At 40.5% G+C, this 25,440-nt stretch overlaps 1 protein-coding gene across 9 annotated transcripts in view; it reads right to left on the bottom strand.

Annotated features, from left to right (window-relative positions):
- Positions 1-25,440, bottom strand: part of EVI5 (ecotropic viral integration site 5) — a 235,525-nt gene that overhangs the window by 9,956 nt on the left and 200,129 nt on the right. For 2 of the 9 annotated variants that reach the window (XM_089300350.1, XM_089300351.1), the window contains one exon: positions 11,578-25,396. The exons of the other annotated variants lie outside the window; for them this stretch is intronic. In XM_089300350.1, the coding sequence (XP_089156476.1) occupies positions 25,367-25,396 (30 nt within the window). In that variant the 3' untranslated portion in view covers positions 11,578-25,366. Of the gene's footprint in view, positions 1-11,577; positions 25,397-25,440 lie in introns of those variants that run through there. 9 annotated transcript variants of the gene reach the window in all.

Raw genomic sequence — 25,440 nt, 5'->3', positions numbered from 1 at the left:
CTGAACTTACTCTTTTTCTTCTGTAGTTCCTTAGATTTCAGAATATACTGTCACATATTATTCCACAATATGTGGAATTTAGCCATATATTAAGGCAATCTGTTTTTGAATCTTTTTAAAAAGAAGACATTTATTATATTCAATTATCTTTTTTTTCCCGCTTCTCCTATTACATACCATTTGTGTCATTAAGTCTTAGTTCTTATGTCTTTGGGAAGAAGAGTGTATCAGTTAATTTAAATGAAATTTTCCCTGTCTTTGAAGCTCAGTTCATAACTGTGTTGTTGCCATAAAAGGAAATACTTGGGTTTGCATTACTTGAATACTTGAAAAATGAAATTGGTAATATATATTATGTAATGAATTAGGTTTTTATTTCTGGATAAAATTAGAAATGAAATAGATTTAAACTACTTACAGGATGAAAATAACGATAGTGCTTATAAGCACTGTGAACACTTTTGTGTTTGAGGCATCCAGAATGCAAGTGTTTACTAGATGTTTCTCCTGAAATCCTGCTCTTCTTTTCTTCATGCATTTACTCTCATTACTGATGTTATAAAACAGCAGGGTTAAAGTGTCATTATATCTGTGTTCATTACGCATCCCATAGCTTTTCTAGTTAGGAAAAAACAGTCTCAAAAACACTCTTAGTGTCTTTTTTTGATTAATATTTTACCCATAATGATATTTCAGGTACCTTTAATCATTTTACTAAGATGTTTATAAAAATTTAAAACCTTACATATTGTATTTGAACTAGTTAGTGAAGAGTAAGAAAAAAAAAACTAGCTTATTGAAACTGCAGATGTTCCATTAGTTCAATTTAAAAATTTTTAATTAACGAACTTTCAGAGATAGGTTGAGACCCAATGGTATCCATTAAACTAGCTCCTACGACATGGAAAGAACCCCAGAAGCAGTGGAGGACCTGTGAGGGCATTTACTTACCATGGTTATGGTTGTAGTATGCTCCTACGTAAATACAGGTAGTGACACACTGACCTTTTTTTTAAAGATTTTTTTATTTATTTATTTGACAGGTGGAATTACAGAGAGACAGAGAGAGAGACAGAGAGAAAGGTGTTCCTTCGGTTGGTTCACCCCCAAAATGGCCACCATCGCTGGCGCTGCACCAATCCAAAGCCAGGAGCCAGGCGCTTCCTCCTGGTCTCCCATGTGGGAGACCATCCTCCATTGCCCTCCTGGGCCACAGCAGAGAGCTGGACTGGAAGAGGAACAACCGGGACTAGTACCCGGTGCCCATATGGGATGTGGGCACCACAGGCAGAGGACTAGCCAAGTGAGCCACAGCGCTGGCCCACACTGACATTTTTGTTGTCCAATAATCTGGAGTACTGTCCTGCATTTATCTGTACTAAAGTAACTATAAATTAATAGAATCTACAAAGAAGAAGCTTTATGACTGTACTGTATTTGGGAGCCTTTGTACAGCTAGGTAAAGCTCCCATGATACAAAGTATTTGGATTTTAAAATTTACTATTGTAAGGGAGAAGACATAACATTATTCCATGTGCTTAAATGATAACTTGCTTATTGAGTTTCAGAAGAAAAAAATATGGGATGAGTAACTGTCACTGCGTTAGCTGTAATATTAAATTGGCAAGTTGTAGCATAAAGCTTAAATCTGTTTCTCAAATGTGAACCATAGTCTTCTAATGCTGCTTTTGTATACTGTAACTGCTACAGATAGTCTCAGCACTGGACATGTGTATTTCTCAAATGAATGCAACCTTTGATGTAGGTGTTTTGATATGCCTCAGTAAGTATCTGAGCGTCTGCGAATTTATTAATCTGGTAATGAAGTTACTTCCTGTTCTTTCGTTGTTGTTGTTGTTTCATATTTTTATGTTTTAATCTGAATTATTACATTTTTACTACTATTAATTTAAGTATAATTTGTTCAATGGTTAAAATGGGGTTGTCAGTGATGAAATTTAAAAACAGCCTCATTCATGTAACTAGCGGATGGAGCATCGCTGTCTCTTCCCTTCTATGCATCACTCTGCCTTTCCAAAAAATAAAAATAATTTTTTAAAAAAATCCAGGTAATTGACTTTTTTTTTTTTTTTCAACAGGCAGAGTGGACAGTGAGAAAGAGAGACAGAGAGAAAGGTCTTCCTTTACCGTTGGTTCACCCTCCAATGGCCGCCATGGCCGGTGCACCGCACTGATCCGAAGCCGGGAGCCAGGTGCTTCTCCTGGTCTCCCATGGGGTGCAGGGCCCAAACACTTGGGCCATCCTCCACTGCACTCCCTGGCCACAGCAGAGAGCTGGACTGGAAGAGGGGCAACCAGGACAGAATCCAGCGCCCCGACTGGGACTAGACCCTAGGGTGCTGGCGCCGCAGGCGGAGGATTAGCCTAGTAAACAGCGGTGCTGGCTTTCTCCCTGTCTTAAAAAGTCCAAACACATTTATTTTTGAAGCCCACTGTCTTTCCTACTTTTCATATAAATCCTACAGAAATATCTTCATGACACTGAGCAACGACAAAGGTCTTTCACTGTGAAATTCCCACAATGCATTTTTGCACTGAAGAGGAAGAAAAAGCATTATGCGTTCAGGTGAAATCAGACACAGGTTGTACAGTCACTGAACATGCCTGCAAGTACTATTGAGACTCACCAATGAAACACAGGCACCAGGCTCGGGAATTCTAAGTAAAGGGACTCTTTTTAAGGGAATCCTGGAATTCCTCAAAGGTAGGTCTCGGCTAGACCTCCCCACAGCAAAGGTCGCAGCCAGTGAGTAGTACTTAGATTCTGATTTCCTGTCAGCTTCTTGGTGGCCCAGACTTCAAGTGTGAGCACAGTCAAGCACTACCAAAGATTCAAAGACAGCATCTAAGGGAATCAGGGTGAGAGGTTGGGAGGGGAAACTGGGAAGACACAAATTATCTAGGGGGCGGGGGAACTTTAAAATAAAATTATTAATTACTTGTGAAGATAGTATCTATGTAAAAAGAAGCTTATAGGGGCCAGCGCTGTGGTGCAGTGGGTTAACGCCCTGGCCTGAAGTGCCAGCATCCCATATGGGTGCCAGTTCGAGACCCGGCTGCTCCACTTCCGATCCAGCTCTCTGCTATGGCTGGGAAAGCAGCAGAAGATGGCCCAAGTCCTTGGGCCCCTGCACCCGCATGGGAGACCCAGAAGAAGCTCCTGGCTCCTGGCTTCAGATCCGTGCAGCTCTGGCCATTGCAGCCAATTAGGGAGTGAACCATTAGATGGAAGAACTCTCTCTGCCTCTCCTTTCTCTGTGTAACTCTTTCAAATAAATAAATAAATAAATAAATCTTTTTTTTTTTTTAAAAAAGAAGTTTATAGATAACTGTCAAGAATGGTCTGACTTGGAATTCAGTTTCCATATGTATTTACCACATAAACACAATGTGTCAACTAAAGGCTACTTAGAAAATAAAGCAATTCCACAATCCACAATCTTGAGATAATCCATTTCAATATACCTTTTAATATAATATCTCTAACATCATTTACTTTGCAAAAACAGACCAGTCACTACACATATTGTTTAGTAACCTGCTTTCCATTTAATAACTATCATAAATACTTCTCTAGTGCCCCGGCTTTCATGGTGGCTGGGTGCCCCATTCAAGAATGTTATCATCACCAGCTTGACCAAACCTCTTGGCAGGAAATTTGGTTTCCAACTCATCACTGTTATAAACAGCACTGCCTTTACCACTTTTGAACATACAGCTCTATAGAACTGCCTTTTTATGTTCTGAAGAATTCCAGTCAGAAGTAGAAACTATAGCACAAGGGTTTCACCATTCTTAAGAATACTGATTTCTATGTGTAAACTGCCCTCCAGAAAGGGGTGAAGATACTGCCTGAAAAGTTGTGGTTTCCCAACAACTTTGCACCACTTTTTCTTACTGGTACACCAATCACATAAGTACAAAGTTTTAAACTTTTATTATGGAATATTTTTTAAGCAATGCAGATTAAGTCGACAAACCCACATGCTGACACACCACTCAGCTGTAGCAATTATCAAAGTATGGGTACTTCCTTTTCAACATATACATTACCCCTGCCCTCAAACTTGGGCTGCCTGGAAGCAACTGTAAAAGGATTTTTTTTTAAGATTTATTTATCTATTTGAAAGAGTTACACAGAGAGAAGGAGAGGCAGAGAGAGAGGTCTTCCATCCATTGGTTCACTCCCCAGTTGGCCACAACAGACGGAGCCGTGCCAATCCGAAACCAGGAGCCAGGAGCCTCCTCCGGGTCTCCCATGTGGGTGCAGGGGCCCAAGGACTCGGGCCATCCTTCACTGCTTTTCCAGGCCACAGCAGAGAGCTGGATCAGAAGTTGAGCAGCCAGGATATGAACTGGCACCCATCTGGGATGCTGGCACTGCACGCAGCGGCTTACCTGCTACGCCACAGCACCAGCCCCAAAAGGATTTTAAAATGGTAACTTTGCCCTGCTGAGTTGGAAAAACTGTAAGAAAAACATATTACATAATCTAATTTTGCCCTTCAGATTATTTTATCCTCATTGGTAAATAAGTAAAAAGAAGCTTATTGTGTTAGAACATTTGTTTCCTTTTAATGAATGCCTTCTATTTTCTGTAATACTTTTTTTTTTTTAGATTTGTTTATTTATTTGAAAGTCAGAGTCACAGAGAGAGAGAGAGGGAGGGAGGGAGGGAGGGAGGGAGAGAGAGAGAGTGAGAGGTCTTCCATCTGATGTTTCACTCTCCAATTGGCTGCAAATGGCCGGAACGGCGCCAATCCAAAGCCAGGAGCCAGGAGCTTCTTCCGGGTCTCCCATGCCGGTGTAGGGGCCCAAGGACCTGGGCCATTCTCCACTGCTATCCCAGGCCACAGCAGAGAGCTGGACTGGAAGAGTAGCAGCTGGAACTAGAATCGTTGCCCATATGGGACGCAGGCGCTTCAGGCCAGGGCATTAACCTGCTGAGCCACAGTGTCGGCCCCTATTTTCTATTAATACTTAATACTAACTTATTTTGGGTATTAATTAGAATTTCTTAACAATTTCAGCTGAAAGAGTCACAACAGCAGCTCACAGTGAGGATCTACCTCCCAGCTGTTCCCCTCTGGATCCCTGGCTTCTCACAGAATGACAGCTCCTAGGGTGGGCATTTGGCCTGGCAGTTAAGATGTTGCCTGTGATAATGCTCACACCCCCTATCGGAGCACCTGGGTTTGAGTTCCAGCTCTGGCCCTGATTCCAGTTTTCTGCTAATGTGCATTCTGGGAATCAGCAAGTACTTGGCTCCCTGCCACCCAGGTGGGAGACCCAGATTGATTTTCCAGCTCCTGGCTTCAGTACGGCCTAGCTCTGGCTGTTGAAGGCATTTGGGGGTGAACCAGTTGATGGACAATTTCTGTCTGCGCCTTTTACATAAATTTAAAAAAAATTTCCAGTTGAGATGCCCATATCCCTTATCAGAGTTCTAGAGGATTGGGAAGCTAGAAGGGGTAGATGGATGTGTAAGTATAGCATATGTGAGGGCAGTGGAGGATGGCCCAAGTGCTTGGGCCCTGCACCCGCATGGGAGACCAGGAGGAAGCACCTGGCTCCTGGCTCCGGATCGGCGCAGTGCCAGCCATAGCGGCCATTTGGAGGGTGAACCAATGGAAGGAAGACCTTTCTCTCTGTCTCTCTCTCACTGTCTAACTCTGCCTGTCAAAAAAAAAAAAAAAAAAAAAAAAAAAAAAAAAAAAAGAAATATACATGAAATATACTTTTCTTAAGGGCAGAGCTATTTAAGATTTTTAGTAAGGTCCTGGTTTCTTTCTGAATGATTCTCTTTCTGATTAGAAAGTATCACATAGTGTCACACATCTGAAAGGCCTCATTAGGTAGATGAAGCTTGTGTGTAAAGTACGGAAGTGGGAGCAGGTGCTTGGAGTGCAAGGGTGCAATCCCAGGCTCTGGCTCCTGACTCTGGCTTTCTGCTAGTATAGACCCTGGGAGACAGTGGTGATGATTCATTTAAGAAACTGCATTCCTGCCAGCCATGTGGGAGACTGGATTGTGTTTTTGACTCCTGGCTCTGCCCTGGCTCAGCATCAGTTGTGGGTATCCGGGGGAATAAACCAGTGGTAGGGAGCTAGTTCTGTGTCTCTTAAACAAAAGAAAAAAATATATAGAGGTGGAAAAGTACAGTAAGTCTGAGGAATTGTTAAGTAGTTTAATACTATGTTGCTAAGGTGTTGGGATTGGGTAGTAACTTGGAGGAATCTTAAATCCAAATTGCTGGGGATCAGTGCTGTGGTGTAGTGGGTATAGCTGCCACCTGCAGTGCCGGCATCCCGTATAGACACTAGTTTGAGATCCAGCTGCTCCTCTGTCGATCCTTCTCTCTTCTATGGCCTGGGAAAGCAGTGGAAGTTAGCCCAAGTCCTGGGGCCCTTGCACCTGTGTGGAAGACCTAGAAGAAGCTCCTGGATCCTGGCTTTGGATTGGCACAGCTCCAGCTGTTGCAGCCAACTGGGGGGTTAACCAGTGGATGGAAGACCTCCCTCCCTCTCTCTCTCTCTCTCTCTCTCTGCTTCTCCTCTCTTTGTGTAACTCTGACTTTGAAATAAATAAATAAATCTCTAAAAACATGCATATTGCTAAGTGAAAGCAGCTTACCTGAAAGGATATTATAGGATTACAACTATATGACATTCTGGAAAAGGCAAACCTGTGGATACAGTAAGTAGACTGGTAGTTGCCAGAGGTTCAGGGGGAGAAAGAAGGATGACTAGGTAGAACACAGGGGACTCTGAAGTAGTGTCAGTAACTTTATACTACTGTAATGGTGGATACATGTCATTACACATTTGTCAAAACACACAGAAAGTACAAAACAGAGTGAACCATAATGTAAATTATGGGCTATAATTAATTACTTATCAATACTGGCTCATCAGTTGTAACCTATGTATCACAGGAGACGTCAATAATAGGGAACCCTGGGGGAAGGTGTTGAGGGGGTGTATGGGAATTCTGGACTTTCCATTCAATTTTTCTGTAAACCCAATACTGTCCTCCAAGATATAATGTTATTTTCTCTGGTATTTCTCTATGGTTACAACATCCTCAAAGCAAAACTGCTTGAGAAAATTCTGTGACTATGTTTTTTTTTTAAAAGAGATAAAATATGTACATGCACAGATTTTAAGTGAACAAATTGATACACTTTTACTGACACATATAACCCCTGAACTGTTACTCAGGTCAAGATATGGAACCTTTCTAGCACCCCAGCAAGCTCTCATCTGTCTTCTCCTCACTCAGGGATTACCCTATACCCCACCACAGTAAATCACCAGTTCGGCATCTCTCACCGTAGAACCAGCTTTGCCTGATCTTGTACTTAATATAAAGGATCATGTGGAATGTACTTGGCTTGTTCTGGCTCCTGTTCTTTTTTTTTTTTTTTTTTTTTAAGATTTATTTATTTTTTTGAAAGAGTTACAGAGACAGAGACAGAGACAGAGAGAGAGAGAGAGATCTTCCATCTGCTGGTTCACTCCCCAATTGGTTGCAATGGCCAGAGCTGCGCCAATCCAAAGCCAAGAGCCAGGAGCTTCTTCTGGGTCTCCCATGTGGGTACAGGGGCTCAAGAACTTGGGCCATCTTCCACTGCTTTCCCAGGCCATAGCAGAGATTTGAATCGGAAGAGGAGCAGCCGGGACTCAAACCGGTGCCCATATGGGATGCTGGCACTGCAAGCAGTGGCTTTACCTGCTCCTGTTCTTAACATTGTATCTGTGAGATTCACCAAGGATGGCAAGTAGAGCAATAGTTTGATCTTTTTCAGTGTGGCATAATATTCTATATGTGAATACATCATAATTTATGCATTCTGCCATTAATGGTCACTTGGGTTATTTCTAGCCTGTTACATGCAATGCTTCTATAAGCATTCTTATACATATGAATCTAAGCTCTTTTTTCTCTTGAGTTTACACTCAGAAGTGTAATTGCTGGGTCATAAAGAATATGTTAGTATTACATTTTTCTAAATAGCTAGAAGATTTTTGAATGTTCACACTACAAAGAAATCTTGAATAAATGAAGTGATAGATGCCAATTATCCTAATTTTATCATTAAAATTAATGCACATATTGAAATATTACATTGTACCCAATAAATATGTACAATTATTGTGTGTTAATAAAAATAAAAATCTAATTTAAAAATAATTTGTTAGGCTTTGGCAGATGCTGTCAAACCATTACAAAATGTTTTTAACAGTAGCCACCTTAATTTTTCTAAGATAACTTTTGCCTTAACCTTCAGTCCAACTGGCTGTCAAAGAAAATTAATGATCTCTTCACTAATACCTTTGTTCTTTGTTTTTAATAGAAAATTTAACATTGCTCTCCAACCATATGAGTAAAGACATGGAAGAGGAACTCTTGTATATTGTTAGAGGGAGCATAAATGGGTGCAAGCACTTTGAAAAATGGTTTGGTAGCATCATAAAGTTGAATATTTGCATACCCTATTCCTAGAACAACCATATTTGCTTGAGATAGTCCAGCATAATTATGTCAGGGAATAATTGATAATTATTAATATTCATTCACAAAAGTATCCTGGTTTAAACAATAAATTGTACCAGTCACCAAGCAATTCCATTCCAAGGAATGTGCACAATAGAAATAAGTAAAATGCACATAAAATTATAACGGGGGCTGTAATAGTTTCATTCATAAAAACCCCAAATGGAAATAACCCAAATGTTTATAAAGAGCAGAATGAGCATAGCTTATGTCCCAGCTGCTCCACTTCTGACCCAGCTCCCTGCTATTGTGCCTGGGAAAGCAGCAGCAGATGGACCAATTCCTTGGGCCCCTACAACCGTGTTGGAGACCTGGATGAAGCTCCTGGCTCCTGGCTTCAAATATGCCCAGCCCTGGCTGTTGAGGCCATTTGGGGAGTGAACCAGTGGATGGAAGATCTTGCTTTCTGTTTCTCCCTCTCTCTCTGTAACTTTTCCTTTCAGATAAATAAAATAAATCTTAATAAAAGAGCAGAATGAATAAACTATGGTATATTCATACAATGAGATGCTATTTTACAGTAACAAAAATGAATATATAAAAAAACCAAATAAATTTCACAGTGTTGAGAAAAAGAAGCCCAATCCAAAATAATTCATGCTATAGGCTTTCATTTGTATAAGGTTAAAAACCAGGCAGATCTGATTTGTGACGTTAGAAGTAAGGACAATGAGGAGGTGAGAAGAGAGTAGTGCGTGGGAAGAGTGAAGAATGGGCTTGAGAAGCGCTGGTGATGTTCTAGTTCTTTATCTGGGTGGTAGTTAAATAAACATATTCATCAAGCTGGGCACTTACAACTTGTGTGTTTTGCTGTATTCATAGTTCAATAAAAGTGTTTGCTAAATAAAATCCCAAGAAATAACACTTACAGAAAGCTGCTGGAAAGATACATTACTGTCATTCATTTCCCCATTAACAGTTTTAAATTTTACCTTTGTATCCAACCAGAAGACAGTGAGCCATGTATTTAGATTCCACTCTTTCAGTCCACTACACAAGTGCTTTTACTTAGATGCCAGGCCATGAGCCTAGGGCCTTCCTGTCCTGTGAGGTTTCCTATCCTCTTCAAGGCCACCCGTAACAGAAATGTCTTGTTTGGGCTCTGAAATATGGATACCGTATGCATTTCTGTGTCCTAATATTTACTCTGATTTCACTAGATTTTGACCTTACAATGATTCTTTTTAACAATTAGGTTGAACTACATGATACTGTAATTTTTGTAAGTGAAAGACAAGTATCAGCAGTTTAGTTTGGCTTACCCTAACATTCAGGCTTTTTTGTATTAGAAGTATTTATGTAAACTCTCAAAATTTTTGGGAAAGAGGTAGAATATAAATCTGAAAACAAACATTTGCCATGGTGTACAATGAGCTTCATGGTTTTAATAAGTTGCATTCCAAGAGTAAGATCATAAATAAAACACTAAAGTATACTTCCAAATTTATTTGTAGCTTGACCATTTTGGTAGTAGTAGCTAAACTAATCAGAACAAAACTATAAATGATTCAATAAGAAAATAAAAACACTTTTTACATTATTTTAAGAGTATTATTTTCTAGTATTATATTGTTAGTTTAAAATAACTATTTTAATAAATATTTTTTACAATTTTATTGTATTTTAAAAATCAATGAACATATTTTCATAAATATTGTTCATTAATATTGTACTTACTAAAACACACATATGACTGACTTCCCAAATCATATGAGTTGGCACTGGAACCAAATGTTTAAAACAAGCACTGTTTGGAAAAATATGGTTGTTATATATATTCTATTTCTCCTGTTAGCCTCACAACAGTAGGTGTTCTTTCTTAATCACTTATGCATTCTAGAATTTGGCATTCTGGCTTGCTAAGAGTTACATAACTGCTGGCTGATGAACTACATTTATAAAAAGGTCCCTGGCCGGCGCCGCAGCTCACTAGGCTAATCCTCCGCCTTGCGGCGCCGGCACACCGGGTTCTAGTTCCGGTCGGGGCGCTGGATTCTGTCCCGGTTGCCCCTCTTCCAGGCCAGCTCTCTGCTGTGGCCAGGGAGTGCAGTGGAGGATGGCCCAAGTGCTTGGGCCCTGTACCCCATGGGAGACCAGGATAAGTACCTGGCTCCTGCCATGGGATTGGCGCGGTGCACCGGCTGCAGCGTGCCGGCCACGGTGGCCATTGGAGGGTGAACCAACGGCAAAGGAAGACCTTTCTGTCTCTCTCACTGTCCACTCTGCTGTCAAAAAAAATTATAAATAAATAAAGAAAGAAAAAAAGAAAAAGGTCCCTAGGCACTGATTATCATCCCATTCTTTTAAATGCTGAATGAGAATATTAATAAGTAGTCAGATGGGAGTGCTAATATCAAGACCCAAATAATGCATTGGTTCTTACCTGATGTGGACTGCTTCATCATGTTATGCATTAGGAGACAGAGTAAAAAAAAGTAAAAATGTGTAGAATATATTTAAATAATATTTAAGAATTTGATAAACTCATCATTAACTTAAAAAGCTAACAGAATCTTAGCCTTGCCCTACCAACCGAGATTAGTTTTTTAAATTTTTCTGTGTACATTATACAAAGATAACCCCAAGAGCATTTGGTAAATAGAAAAGGAAAGTGATAGGATATTAAACAACTTACACAGAATATAGGCACAAAATGCAGTATAGTTAATAAGAAAACAGGAAGCTGTCATGTTCATAGTCTGATGAATGTAGGTTTTGACAGGAAACAGCAGAGTTTCTAACTGTATGACAGTAAAAATCCAAGCACTGAAAAAGACTATTAAAAGCCATTACTGCTATTTCACATAAAAACTATCACTGAAATTTCCAGGCTGGAAAACCTGCAGGGATAAACATCCTGAAGTTCTACAGGACTTCATACTCATTAAGAATACATATTTTTGTAAAGTTTTTCACTAGTCTGCTTTATTATCTAAATCAGTAAATGTTAAACACATGAAAAATGTCAGTATTAGAGTTTGGTAGTCTCTAACTATAAGTTTTTTTGTTTATTTGCTTTCATTTATTTGAAAGGCAGAGTGACAGTGATAGAGAGAGAGAAAGACAGAGAGAAAGAGGGGTATCTTCCACCTGTTGTTTTATTCTCCAAATGCCTGCAACAGTCAGGGCTGGCCAGGCTAAAGCTAGGAGTCAGGAACTCCATTCCAGTCTCCCACGTGGGAGATCCAAGTGCTTGAGCCATCACTTGTTGCTTCCCGTGCTGCATGTTAGCAGGAATCTGGATTGGAAGCAGAGGCAGGACTATGTACTCCTGTGTACTCCAATGGGGATGTGGTTGTCCCAAGTGACGGTGCCACAACAAATATAGATTCTTAATAAATAACAGAGAAATCTGTGCTAAGAAAATTAAATCACTTGGGTAAGTATCCAAAATGCTCTCTATATGTATGCTTTCTTTTAGCATATCATAGGATATGGGTAACTTAAGTTAAGTCTTCTTCAATTTTAGTATTTGGGGGCACCATAATAGACTTAATAATAAGCTCTTATATTCATATGAGACTTTAGTTAAAAGTACTTCCATGTGTATTATTTGAAGTTAAAAAAATTTTCCCCCATGTGTGATTGGAGGTTGCACCGTGCAGACAACTACAACTTTCTGAGATTCAAAAGAATAAGAGGAAGGACTGCATTGGGTATTTTGAAAGACAATCAATCCACAACAAAGTGGAAAAAAGTCATCCACACACCAAAAAAAACCCCTAACCAAATGAACTTTGATCACTACTAGACAGGGTTTAAACCATTGAAGTGAGTCATGTGATACCAAGTGAACTGCAAAACAGTTGCAGTAAGTTTCCAGGACTGAGTCATATCAGATTATAAAAGCTCCTATTTGTACGCTTGGGTTTGTATAATCAATCTTTGTAAAACAGAAAGCTAAAGTTTTTTAAACTAAAGGTAACATTTCTGTAAGTGATGTGCAGTGCACATTAACTGTACATTATACTTTATGTGAGAAGATGGCTGTGAAGTCCACCATCACACAGGTTTGTATTTAGGTTCTGGAGGCTTTACTTTTTCCCCCTCTTTCAGAGTTTGATCAGTAATTTTGTTGGATTCCCTACAGAATGCAGAAATACAGAAAATGATCAAAGTTTATTCTCAATTATCAGTTTCTTTAAAAACTGAATTGTAAACAAGACAAAGATTAAAACTGGTAACAAGCATACAAACTGACAGACTTCCAGAGAATGAGAACAGGAAACCAATAAAAGTGATCACGGGAGGTCACGACTTCTTCATCACTGCACTACACAGACAAGACCAAAACCCTACTCACAGTACTTCAAATCAGAGTAAGTTCAAAAAGAAAAAAAAGTTCTCAAGAACTGTACTGAAATAATACTGAAAAGCTTAAAGAACTTTTTTTTCAGTATTGTATAATAATACAATTATGAAGCACATTTAAAAATTTTTAAAGTTATATATTCTATATAAAATGGATGAATTCACTAAAACTCACATTTTTAGAAGCAATGAAAATATGTACCAACATTGGTAAGTGAAAAAGGTGGAAAGTTTGGACTGGAGGAAACCTACACTATACACTTGTTAGCAGAGAAGGAGGGGTGAGAAGCCTACAGAGAATTCTTTCTTAGTCTTTCAACAGGGCATACTTAGCTCTATTCAGTGTTCTGGGCAAACAAAATGAAACTGCCCCTGAAAGTCTTCTTCCTGGCAGCTGACACATCTTGACAAAATTGAAACCATTAACATTATTTAGAAGGCAGTCTAATGTCAGTGGTACTAAGGCTAGGAATATATGAGGTTCTATGTAAATTTATGACCAATTACAGGAAATAAATCACTTCACACTTGTTTCACTCTGAACTTTTTTTTAAAGCTACATCAAAGTGTCACGTAGATTTCATTTGATTTAACCTTTAGCTAAAGCATTTTAAAAAGTCAAACCGTTAGTGAAATACCCTCATGAAAATGAAGTACTTCTTTTCTATCTGGATTGAATTCTGAGAGGAGGAAATACTGTCCTCTAAAGCTGTATCCTGGGTTTTATTAGTCTCCAATACTTTAACTAGAATGTGTACTGAGCACCTGGGTGACAAGTATTGTACTACATGTGGGAAAGGCAAGGACAAATAATGGCAAGGCTTCTGGCCTTCAGTGAGTTAAAAGTTTAGAGGGAAAGACAAAGACAAAAACAAATCAAAACAAACAAAACCTAAACAGAGGTGGTCATTTGGCTAGAGGTTAAGAAGCTGGTTGGGCCACCCACATCCCATATTGGAGTGCCTGTGTTTGACTCTCAGCTCCAGCTCCTGATTTCAGCTTTCTGCTAATATGCACCCTGGGAGGTAGCAGGTGATGAGCTGTGTTCCTGCTACCCACATAGGAGACATGGATTGGGTTCTAGGCTTCTGGCTTGCTACATGCAGTGGATGCAGCTCTGTCTATGACTCTCAAATAAATAATAACAATAAAAAATTCTGATACAGCTAATTTCAAGATGGCACATTAACAATTATGTAAGCCTACAGGAGAAGCAATACACTGGCTAGAATGGAGAACTCTTAGGGAAGGAGTAAGATGCTGATGCAGGAATTGGGTCTCAAAGGATAAGCAGAAGGTGCAGGGTGGGAAAACCCAGGCACAGATGGCATAGGGTAAAGCCCAGAAGCCAGAGACTGTGTTGCATGCTGGGAAACTGCAGTTGATTTGGCATGGCTGGATACAGGTCTCAAGTTGAGACTGAGAGGAGCAACGTGAAGGAAAACAGGTGCTAAGCCATGAAGTGGTGTAAAGACTCAGAACGTTATCATGAAGGAACCAGGGAAGCAGGGGAGTAGGGCCATTAGATCTACAATACTACCTTGTGACTGTATGATGTATAAATGTTTTGTGCTATAGGTGGTGTAATAAGAACGTTTATGTAGCTCTAAGTCCCATACACTGTGCTAAGTGCCTTTTTACTATTAATCCCCAAAATAACTTTCACGAGATGACTAAGGGACAGAGAAGTGAATTAACTTGTCTAGAATAACACTAGAAAGTATTACTAGAAACATCTAGAAAGTGGCAGTTAGAATTCATCTGTTGGGGCCAGTGCTGTGGCGTAGCAGGTAAAGCCACTGCCTGCAGTGCCGGCATCCCATATGGACACGAGTTCGAGTCCCAGCTGTTCTTCTTCCAATCCAGCTCTCTGCTATGGCCTGGGAAAGCAGTGGAAGATGGCCCAAGTCCTTGAGCCCCTGTACCCACATGCGAGACCCAGAAGAAGCTCCTGGCTCATGGCCATTGCAGCCATCTGGGGAGTAAATCAGTGGATCAAAGACTTTCTCACTTTCTCTCTCTCTCTCTCTCCATGCCTCTGCCACTCAGTAATTCTGCCATTCAAATAAAGAAATACATCTTAAAAAAAGATAACCAATTTTATAATGGGCAAAAGTGGCAGGTGTCTGGCATAGTTAAGAAGCCACTTGGGATGCCCATAATCCATAATGAAGTGCCTAGTTTGACCCTCAGTCCTTCATTTTTGATGCAACTTCCTGCTGGTATGTACCCAAAGAGACAGCAGGTGATGGCTCACATGCTTAGGTCCCTGTGGTCCACGTGGAAGACCCAAATTGTGTTCCTAGCTCCTGACTTTTGCCTGGTTCACCCTGGCTGCTATAGACATTTGCCCCCCCCCCCCCTTTTAAAGATTTATTTATTTATTTGAAAGGTAGAGTTAGGCAGGGCAGAGAGAGAGAAAGAGAGATCTTCCATCTGCTGGTTCACTCCCTAGATGGCTGCAATGGCTGGAGCTGGGCAGATCCGAAGCCAGGAGCCTCTTCCAGGTCTCTCATGTGGGTGCAGGAGCCCAAGGACTTGAGCCATCCTCTACTGCTTTTTCAGGTCATAGCAGAGAGCTGGGTTGGAGTGGAACAGCTGGAACTCGAACCAGAGCCCGTATGGGAAACCAGCACCTTAAGTGGAGGCTTTACCTGGTAAGCCACAGCGCTGGCCCCAGGATCTCTTTCTGTATCTCTGCCTCATGCTCTCCAGCAGTCTCTCTCTGCTTTTCAAATACAGTGAAAATAAAAATGGGCAAAGGATCTGGATAGACATTTCCCTCAAAAGGAGTAAAATGGTCACTAAGCACATGGAAAGATGTCCAACATTATGAGCCATCAGAGGAACGCACAAGAAACCCACAATGAGACACTTTATACTTAGTAGGATGGCTATCATCAAAAAGACAAATTATAAAAAGTGTTAATAAGAATGCAGAGACATCAGAAAGAAGCTTCATACACATCTGGTAGGAATGCAAAATGTACAGCCCCTCCGGAAAACAGTATGGCTGTTCATCAAAAGGTGAAACACAGTTATTACCTAGTAGTTTCACAAAGTGTACACCTAGACAAATCAAAGTGAATCAGGGGGCTTCAAAATGCTCATGGAAAGTTCACATTATCTTTTTTTTTTTCTCCTTAAAGACTGATTTTATTTGAAAGGCAGAGTGACAGAGGGAGAAACAGAGATCTTCTATTTGCTGGTTCACTCCCCAAATGGCCATGACGGTTAGGGCTGAAGCCAGGAGCCAGGAACTCTATCCTGGTTTCTCACATGGGTGCAGGAACCCAGGTACTTGGAGTAGCCTGGACATGAACCAGTGCTCATATGGGATGTAGGCATTGCAGGCGGCAGCTTAGCAGCTGTGCCACAATGCTGGCTCCCACACTATCTTTTAATTTAATTTTTTCACAAACTTTTTGAGGTGTTCTCCTATGTTCACATGGGAAATTTATACATAAATGCTCACAGTATTATTTTATAGTAAAAAAGTGAGAATAACCCAAGTGATAATCAGCAAATTAATGAATAAATAAGATGTAGTATGGTATGTCCACATGATGGAATATTAGACAAAAAGGAATGAAATATTAGACAATAAAAAGGAATGACAACATGCTACAACATTGCTGAATCTTGTTAAGTGAAAGAAGCCAGCCACAGAAGACCATATATCGCACAATTTCATTTATATGAAATGTCCAGAATAAGGAAATCTACAGGGATAGAAAGTATACCAGTGGTTGTTGGTGCTAGAAGGGAAGCTTAGGGGAAAATGGGGTGTGACAGCAAATAGCTACAGGATTTCTTTTTGAAATAAAAATATCCTAAAATTGATTGTGATGATGGCTGCACGGCTCTGAATATACTAAAAATCACTGACTTAGTGTTTTAAATGGGTGAACTGTAAAATCTTTGAATATTTCAGAAAAGCTATTACATATACATACATATGCACATAGTTATGGGTAAAACAGACAGCCATTTGTGGGTATGTTACCATAGAGATGTTTCCAGACTACAAATAAGTAATTTTTTCTTTCCTGTTTTCAAATATATATATACATACATATATATTTAATTTTTTTTGACAGGCAGAGTGGACAGTGAGAGAGAGAGAGACAGAGAGAAAGGTCTTCCTTTTGCTGTTGGTTCACCCTCTAATGGCCGCCATGGCCGGCGCATCGCGCTGATCCGAAGCCAGGAGCCAGATGGTTCCTCCTGGTCTCCTATGCGGGTACAGGGCCCAAGGACTTGGGCCATCCTCCACTGTACTCCCGGGCCACAGCAGAGAGCTGGCCTGGAAGAGGGGCAACTGGGACAGAATCCGGCGCCCCGACCGGGACTAGAACCCGGGGTGCCGGCGCCGCAGGCAGAGGATTAGCCTATTGAGCCGTGGAGCCAGCCTATATATTTAATTTTTTATTTATTTGAAAGGTAGAGAGACAGAGCTCTTTCATCTGCAGATTTACTCCCCAAATTCTTCAATAGCCAGGGCTGGGCCAGGCGTAAGTCAGGAGCCAAGAACTCAATCTGCGTCTCACACATGGGTGGCAGGGACTCAAGTACTTCAGGAGTACCTGCATCTCCCAAAAAGTTAGATTTGGAGTGCAGCCAAATCCAGGCACTCCAATATGGGATGCAGGCGTCCCAAGCAACAGCTTAACCTCTGAGCCAAATGCCTGCCTAATAAGTAATTTCCTATCTAGGAAATGCAGAGATGTACTTTAATGGATTAAAATAATATTCATAAACAATGTAAATCTATATCCAGATTTTTCCTCAACAGAAAAGAAACCGTGGTTACCTCCTAGAGCTTCATTTTAAGTAGGCAGAAAATACTTGCAATAAAAAGTTTAATACTTCAGACTTAAGTACTAATAAGTATAGTAAAATGAATTTATTTTATTCACCTTTTTCAGGAGAATAATATAAACTCCTGACAGAAAGTAACTTTTAAAACATATACTATATGCGTATAGCCACACACCCACCCTACTTTGCCACAGAACACAAAAATAAGCTTTCTAACAGACAAGGTTAGTATTCCTCTCTTCCTCATCCTGAGGTGCTCACAGGCTGCTCAGTTAAGATTGGGCACTTGCAAACCACATGACCTCATGAATGCTATCTTATCACATCACAGGTTCCTCAGACTGACCACAACAACTTAAATCAGGCAGGCAGCAGAGAAGCGCTGAGGCTGTGACAAGCACTACTGGCATGACATTTTCAGCTGTCCAGCTTGTGGGGAGTGAAAATCTGATTGTCTCATGTCCAGCTGCATCTGTGAGATATGGTTCAAGAAAAGCATGTGATTGAACTAAAGACTTCCAACCACAATTTAACATTTTTAGTTTTTGTAAATCTCAGAGAGCTAGCTATCAACTTTTATCAATTTCCCTTTAATTGACACTTATAAATTAGTAGAGCACATTTTCAAACGTTCCCACTTTGGAAAACTGTCAATGCCATGTTATTGTTTCTTTAAAACAAGTAGCATTTTAAAATTGAGTTATTAGGGGTGGGTGTTTTGGCATGAAGTGGTTGGGATACCATGTGGGATGCCTAGATTCTCCATCAGAGTGCCTGTGTTTGAATCCTTGCTCCTCTTCCAATTCCTGTTCATGTGTACCATGGGAAGCACCAGGTATGGTTCAAATGGTTGGGTTCCTGCCACCCATGTAGGAGACCAGGACTGAGTTCCTGGAACCTGGCTCAGGTCCGGCTTAATCCTAGCTGTTGTGGGCATTAGAGTATAAGGGGTCCTTGACTATCTTTCTCTGTCTTTTAAATAAATCAGTTTTATAAAAAATGACTTATTTATTTATTTGAAAGGCAGAGTCACAGAGGGGGAAAGCAGGAGAGCCAGAGAGAGAATCAGAGAGAATCTTCCATCCACTGGTTCACTCCCCAAATGGCCACAGCAGCTGGGGCTTGTCCGGGTTGAAACTAGGAGCCAGGAGCTTCTTCTGGGTCTCCCACTTGGGTGCAGGGACCTAAGTGAGGCCCTCCTTCACTGCTTTCTCAGGCGCATTAGCAAGGAGCTGGGTCAGAAGTAGAGCATCCAAGACTTGAACCAGTGCCCATATTGGGAGCTGGCTCTGCAGGTGGCCCCTTTATCCACTATGCCACAATGCCAGTCCCCAAAAATAAACTTTTTTTTTTTTTTTTTTGACAAGCAGAGTGGATAGTGAGAGAGAGAGAGAGAGAGAAAGGTCTTCCTTTTGCCGTTGGTTCACCCTCCAATGGCCGCCACGGCTGGCACGCTGCGGCCGGTGCACCGTGCTGATCCGAAGGCAGGAGCCAGGTGCTTCTCCTGGTCTCCCATGGGGTGCAGGGCCCAAGCACTTGGGCCATCCTCCACTGCACTCCCTGGCCACAGCAGAGAGCTGGCCTGGAAGAGGGGCAACCGGGACAGAATCCGGCGCCCCGACCGGGGCTAGAACCCGGTGTGCCAGTGCCGCTAGGTGGAGGATTAGCCTATTGAGCCGCGGCGCCGGACCCAAAATAAACTTCTAAAAAATTTGAATTATTCTATCTGAAGGAAAGTAAGGTTTTTAAAATAACCTTACTGTATTTTAAAAAACTGACATAGTTGAAGAAACTGAATTTTTTACATTAAAAATATAGAGCATACTTTAATGAAAGTGCATAAAGGCCCCACTGATCCAATTAATACTGGGTATTACAATGACCAAAAGAAAATGACTGAAGCTCTTTGGGGACTTCATACCTGAGATTCAATAGAATGAATATATTACTTGGTTATAAAATGAATGCAAATAGAATTAAATCATGTTGTGAAAAATTATTCTTAACAATTAAAAAATACAAGATTAAAAACAAGTGTGGTAAAGAATTGGATAGCTTAGTGGATAATAGAAAAAGAATATCCAAATTAGACTAAAAAGATTCAAATCAGCTCTGAACCACATCTTATGGGCCAAGACCTCAAAAGAACATAATTCAAAGCCACTCCAAAACATAATCAAGGAAACAGGTTGTATTTTACAGATTTCCTTTTGTTTAAGACAGCTTTTTCTTCAGCCTTCAGATCAATCTCTATGAATGCTATTTTCAGTACCACACACTAAAAACAAACCGAACAGAGGAAGTTTCTCTTTGGTTTCAGAGTTGCCCCTCGCTAAAGCTTTCCCTCCTACTTAAAAAACAAAAAACTTATTTATTTGAGAGGGAAGGAAGGGGAGAGGGAGACAGAGACAGAACTTCTATCTCTATCGCTTCAATCTCAAATGCCCAACAGCCAGGGCTGGTCCTAGACTGAGGCTGGGACCTGGGAGCTCAATCCAGGTCTCCCAGCTGCCTCCCATGGTGTACATTATTAAAGGAAGCTGGAATTGGGAGTGGAGCCAGGACTTAAATGTAGATACTCTGATACGGGATATGGACATCTCAAGCGGTGTCTTAACTGCTAAGGCAAATGCACACTCCTTTCCTCATCCTTGTATGGTGCTCTTTCTTGGTCTTCTTTATTTGCCTCCAAGTCTTTGCATATATGCCTCTGCTGGACATACCCTCTTGCTATCCTTCTCCTGGTTATTTTCTACTCCTCCTTTAAGACACAGTTCAGGCAGCTCTATGACTTTCTGACATGCTTCTAGGCCATGATGCCATGGGGCACCACAGCACTGCCCAGACTAAACTGCCATTCCCTCCCAGTTTGAACTCCTTAACAACTGGGACTTTCATACACTTAGCACAGAACTGGGATGGAAAGGACTTATTATTTTTTTTAATATTTATTTATTTGAAAGTCAGAGTTAGAAGAGGGGTGGTGGAGACATAGAGACAGATATCATTCAACAGCTGGTTCACTCCCGAGATGGTCGCAATGCCAAGGGCTGGGCCAGGCTGAAGCCAGGAGCTTCTTCTGGGTCTTCCCTGTGCCTAGCAGGTACCCACATAGGTCATCTTCCACTGCTTTTTCCAGGCCATTAGCAGAGAGCTGAATTGGAAGTGGAGCAGCCGGGAAACAAACACAGTGCCCATATGAGATGCTGGCACTGCAGGCAGCAGCTTTACCTGCTATACCATGATGCTGGCCCCTGGAAGAGACCTTAATGTCCATTTTCCTCATGTCTAAGCTCGGAATATACTACTAGTATGGTCTCCTCACGGGTTGCAAAAAGAAGTTTCTTCCTCTTCATTGAATAAAATCTGCTTAAAACTGCTATAAATAACCATGAAAACTATCACTCTGGGTTACATAGTTAGTGTCATTTCCTTCATCTGTCTTTATTTCCCGTAATTCAAGGAGCATCTTGACTTCCAGTTTCCTTTGAAGTGGTTTCTTAAGACTTATGTGCATGGGCATTTGGTCTAGTGGTTAAGATGTTGGTTGGCATGCACGTATCCTACACTGGAGTGCCTGGGTTTACAGGAAGAAAAATAAGGTAACTCATTATCTCCATGAAACCTTTTGGGCAGGGAAGAAAAACTACTTGCCTGAGGCATGAATGAGCTCCTGCGTGGTACTTTAGAAAGAACAAATTTAGGGGCTGGGGTTATCGCACAGGGGTTTAACTGCTACTTGTAATGCTGGTATCCCATACTGGAGCACCAATTCAAGTCCCAGCTGCTCTGCTTCCCATCCGGCTCCCTGCTAAAGCACCTGGGAAGGCATGGAAGATGGTCCAAGTACCTGGACCTCTGCCACCCATGTAGGAGCTCCTGGATTTGGCCTGGTTCAGCCTGGCCATGTTACCATTTTGGGGAATGAACCAGTAGATGGAAGATCTCTTTCTCTGTTTCTCCCTGTCACTAGCCTTTCAAATAAATACAATAAATCTTTCAAAAAAAAAAAAAAAAAAAAAAGAAAGAAAGAAAGAACAAATTTAAGAGCATAGTTTTTTATACTAAGAAGCTACAGTGGGTGTTGTGGTACAGCAGGTTAAGTCACTGCTTGAGACAACCACATTACATACTAGAATGCCTGGGATTGAGTCCCACCTCTGCTTCCAGTCAAGCTTCCTGTTAATGCAGACTCTGGGAGGCAGCAGATGATGAGTCCCTGCCACCCACATGGGAGACTCAAATGGAATTCTTGGTTCCTGGCTTTAGCCTGGTTCAGCCCTGGCTGTTCTTGGAATTTGAGAAGAGAAATGAACCAGAGAATAAAGATCTTTCTGTTGCTTTGTCTTTCAAATAAATAATAAAAAGAAGAGAGAACACAAATCTATGAAACCAGTAATAGTTTTTTTTTGTTTTGTTTTTTTTTTTTTTTTTTTTTTTAAAGAAGCTGCCACACTCTTAGGGAAACTAGCATTTTCTACTACAAAAACATATACAAAATTTTATAGTTCCATACCTTAAAGTTTCTTGCAAACATTAACATTTTCTTAAAATTAAGTCATCAGTAGTCATCACTATAAATAAAAAACTTTATTTTTGATTCTTATTTCTGCCTCCAGAAGCAGCTTGTTGCTGTCAATGTAGTTTGCCAATACTGTTCTTGTATACCACTCTTTAAACTAGGTAACAAATGTGGAGCTTTGCAAGCATATAGTGAAGAAAGTAAAAACTAGTAGTTTTCCTTATGAAAGAGAAAAAAACAGCCATCAGTAACTACAGAACCAAATGACTAAGTTCTTTTCTATCTTTGGTATTTTTATTATTAATTTTAAAATTTTATTTCATTTACTGTAAAGGCAGACACACACAATCACCTATCCACTGGTTCACTCCCCAAATGCCTGCAACTGCTGGGGCTGGGCCAGGCCAAAGCCAAGAGCCAGGAACTCCACCTGGGTCTCTTACATGGGTGGCAGGGACCCAAATATTGGAGCCATCATCTGCTGCCTCCCAGAGTGCACATTAGCAGGAAGCTGGATTGGAAGTGGGGCAGGAACTTGAACCCAGGCACTCTGATAGGGGATGCCGGTATCCTAATCAGTGTCTTAAACACTGCTTGGTCCATGAAATTGTTCTTAGCAAGTTCATTTCTAAGAAAGATAAAGGAAATTTAAAACCTAAGCCCTGTGCTGAAATGTTTCCTTCTTAAAGTCTTCCTTGGGACTCCTGTGTTACCATACTCTCCACTTTCCCTCCTGTCTGTCCTCGAAGTTGAGGAGTGCCTCAGAACCTGTGCACAGACTCCCTACTCTTTATAAATCAATGCCATTTATATGCCAGTTCCTACTCTTAGTCCTGATGTCCCTTTAGAACTTGAGATTCCCATATCCACTGCCTATCTGTCACTTTCCTTTGAATGTTTATGGGAATCTCAACCTCCATGTAAACAAAACAGAGTTCTTGGTCTGCAACGTTTCCTTAATCCTAGTCAGTGGCAACAACCCAGCATTCACTCAATTGCTCAAGTCCCAAATCTCCGGAGTCATTGGTTGCTTTCTCTTATGAGAGAAGCATACCTCTAATACATTCACATCTAAAACATTCCCACTTCCTTCATCCTTCCAAGCCACCTTTGCCCCTGCCTGCATTATTTTAACAGACTCCTAATATTTTTTTGTTTCCATTCTTCCCTTTCTGCAATTAATACACCATTTATCAGGCAGGGAAAATGATATCACATCTCCCCCTGTTTAAAACCATCCAGAGGCTTCCCATTATACTAAAAATAAAACACACTATGTATGCTAGCTTATAAGGCATTGTATATGATCTGATCCCACCTACCTCTCTAATCTTATGCCATTTTTTCCCCACACTCTCCACTACACTACAATTTCTCAGTGTGGTTTCTCAAAAAACCACTCATTTTCTTCTGCGGTCTTTGTGCTAGTTGCTACTTCTGTCTGGAATGCTCTTTCTACTGACATCTGCACATCAGGAAAATTCTTAGCATTCCCTTTGCAGCTTATATGTCATCTTCTCTGTAAATATTTTCACAAACTTCATTTATGCATCAAAAATCTCTACATGGAGTACCTACCACATGTTGACACTGTTCTGAAAGCTGGGGAAAAGCTATCCAATCCCAGTAGTAGTCAGAGGAATGCACATTAAAACCTTGGCATAGCCACAACATGGCTGAAATTAGAATTACAGACAATTCCACATGTTGATGAGGCTGTAGGACAGTAAAAACTTTCTTCCCTGCTCATGAAGTAACAATAATGTTCCTAATAGATCAAACTAGAAATAACCCAAAAGTTTAGCAACAGAATAAACTGCAATTTTCCTTTATGCAAAGGAAAACTATGCAGCAATAAAAAGTGAACAGCCTATTACTACATGTTAAAATGAAACAGTAAAATCCCACAAATAATGTTGAACAAAAGAAGCAAGACATGAAAGAATACATACTGCAAGAAGCTATTAATTTAAAGTTCCAAAAGTTAAACTGTTTTATCAGAAGTTGAGCTCATGGTCACCTTTGAGGAGGACAGCATGAGTAATGTTAGGGAGACAGTACGGACAGGTCTCTGGGGTCTGTTTCTCGGACTTGGGGGGTAGCACATGAGTGTGAGCACTTTATGGTAATTTACTGAGCTGTTAACTTGTGACCTGGGCACTTTTCTCTATGCCTTGCCTCTAAACAAAAGAATTAAAAATTTTTTGTTCTTTAAATTGTTCAAATTTTATGATTATGAATTCGTTCTAAGGGAATGCATAGTAGGTCTCCTTTATGAAGATGCACTGGAGAAACAGCTGTTAAGTCTCAGTGTCAGGAAGAGTTGTGGCTCTCCTAACTAACTGGTCTGTTCTTCAGACACTCAAATATTTAAGTGACCAGTTTTCCCTTTAGTGTTTATGACAGAAATCCCCCTTTTATGCATTTCTGTGTTGGTCTTACTCATGGTTCTATATTATATTCCTACAATTATTTTTTCTTTCTTTTTCCTCAAAAAATTATAATTTGCTATTTTGTAGCATTTGCATATTTCTTTAATTTAATTTAGAACATGGAAGGGTATGAATACAAATGCTTTAAAGGCTTTTCTTTCTTTTTAAAAATACAGTTAGTTTGGTTTTATTTCATTCCATATTTATTTCATTCCATTTATTTATTTCATTCATTTATTTCATTTATACCAGTTTAATGCATTGCAATTTGACCAAAAGTCCTAGTCCAGAATTTAGCCTCTGCCACTTACTAGTTCTGTGACTTTGGATAGGTTATTTAGTCTTTCTGAATCTACAAAGAGGGAATAATTTGACAGGATAATCATGAATATTTAAACAATCATCTAAGGATCTACATCTGGCTTAGCAGCTGCCACACATAATGCTTAATAAAACAGGGAAATTTGATCTATATAGAAAAGTCATTAAGCAAACAGAACCAGATTTACTGTTATGAAAATTATTAAAATATTTTATTTATTTGAGAGGTAGAGTTAAAGACAGAGAGAAAGGTCTTCCATCTGCTGATTCATTCCCCAAATGGCTGCCATGGTCGGAGCTGGGCCGATCTGAAGCCAGGAGCCAGAAGCTTCCTTCATGTCTCCCACACGGGTGCAGGGGGCCAAGCACTTGGGCCATCTTCTACTGCTTTCCCAGGTCATTAGTAGGGAGCTGGATCAGAAGGGGAGCAGTTTGGGACTAGAACCTGTACCCAT

Source organism: Oryctolagus cuniculus, chromosome 7 (genome assembly GCF_051225735.1).
Source record: "Oryctolagus cuniculus isolate XC-2025 breed Fujian yellow rabbit chromosome 7, ASM5122573v1, whole genome shotgun sequence".
NCBI lineage: Eukaryota > Metazoa > Chordata > Mammalia > Lagomorpha > Leporidae > Oryctolagus > Oryctolagus cuniculus.
This window is presented reverse-complemented; position numbering and strand designations above follow the sequence as displayed.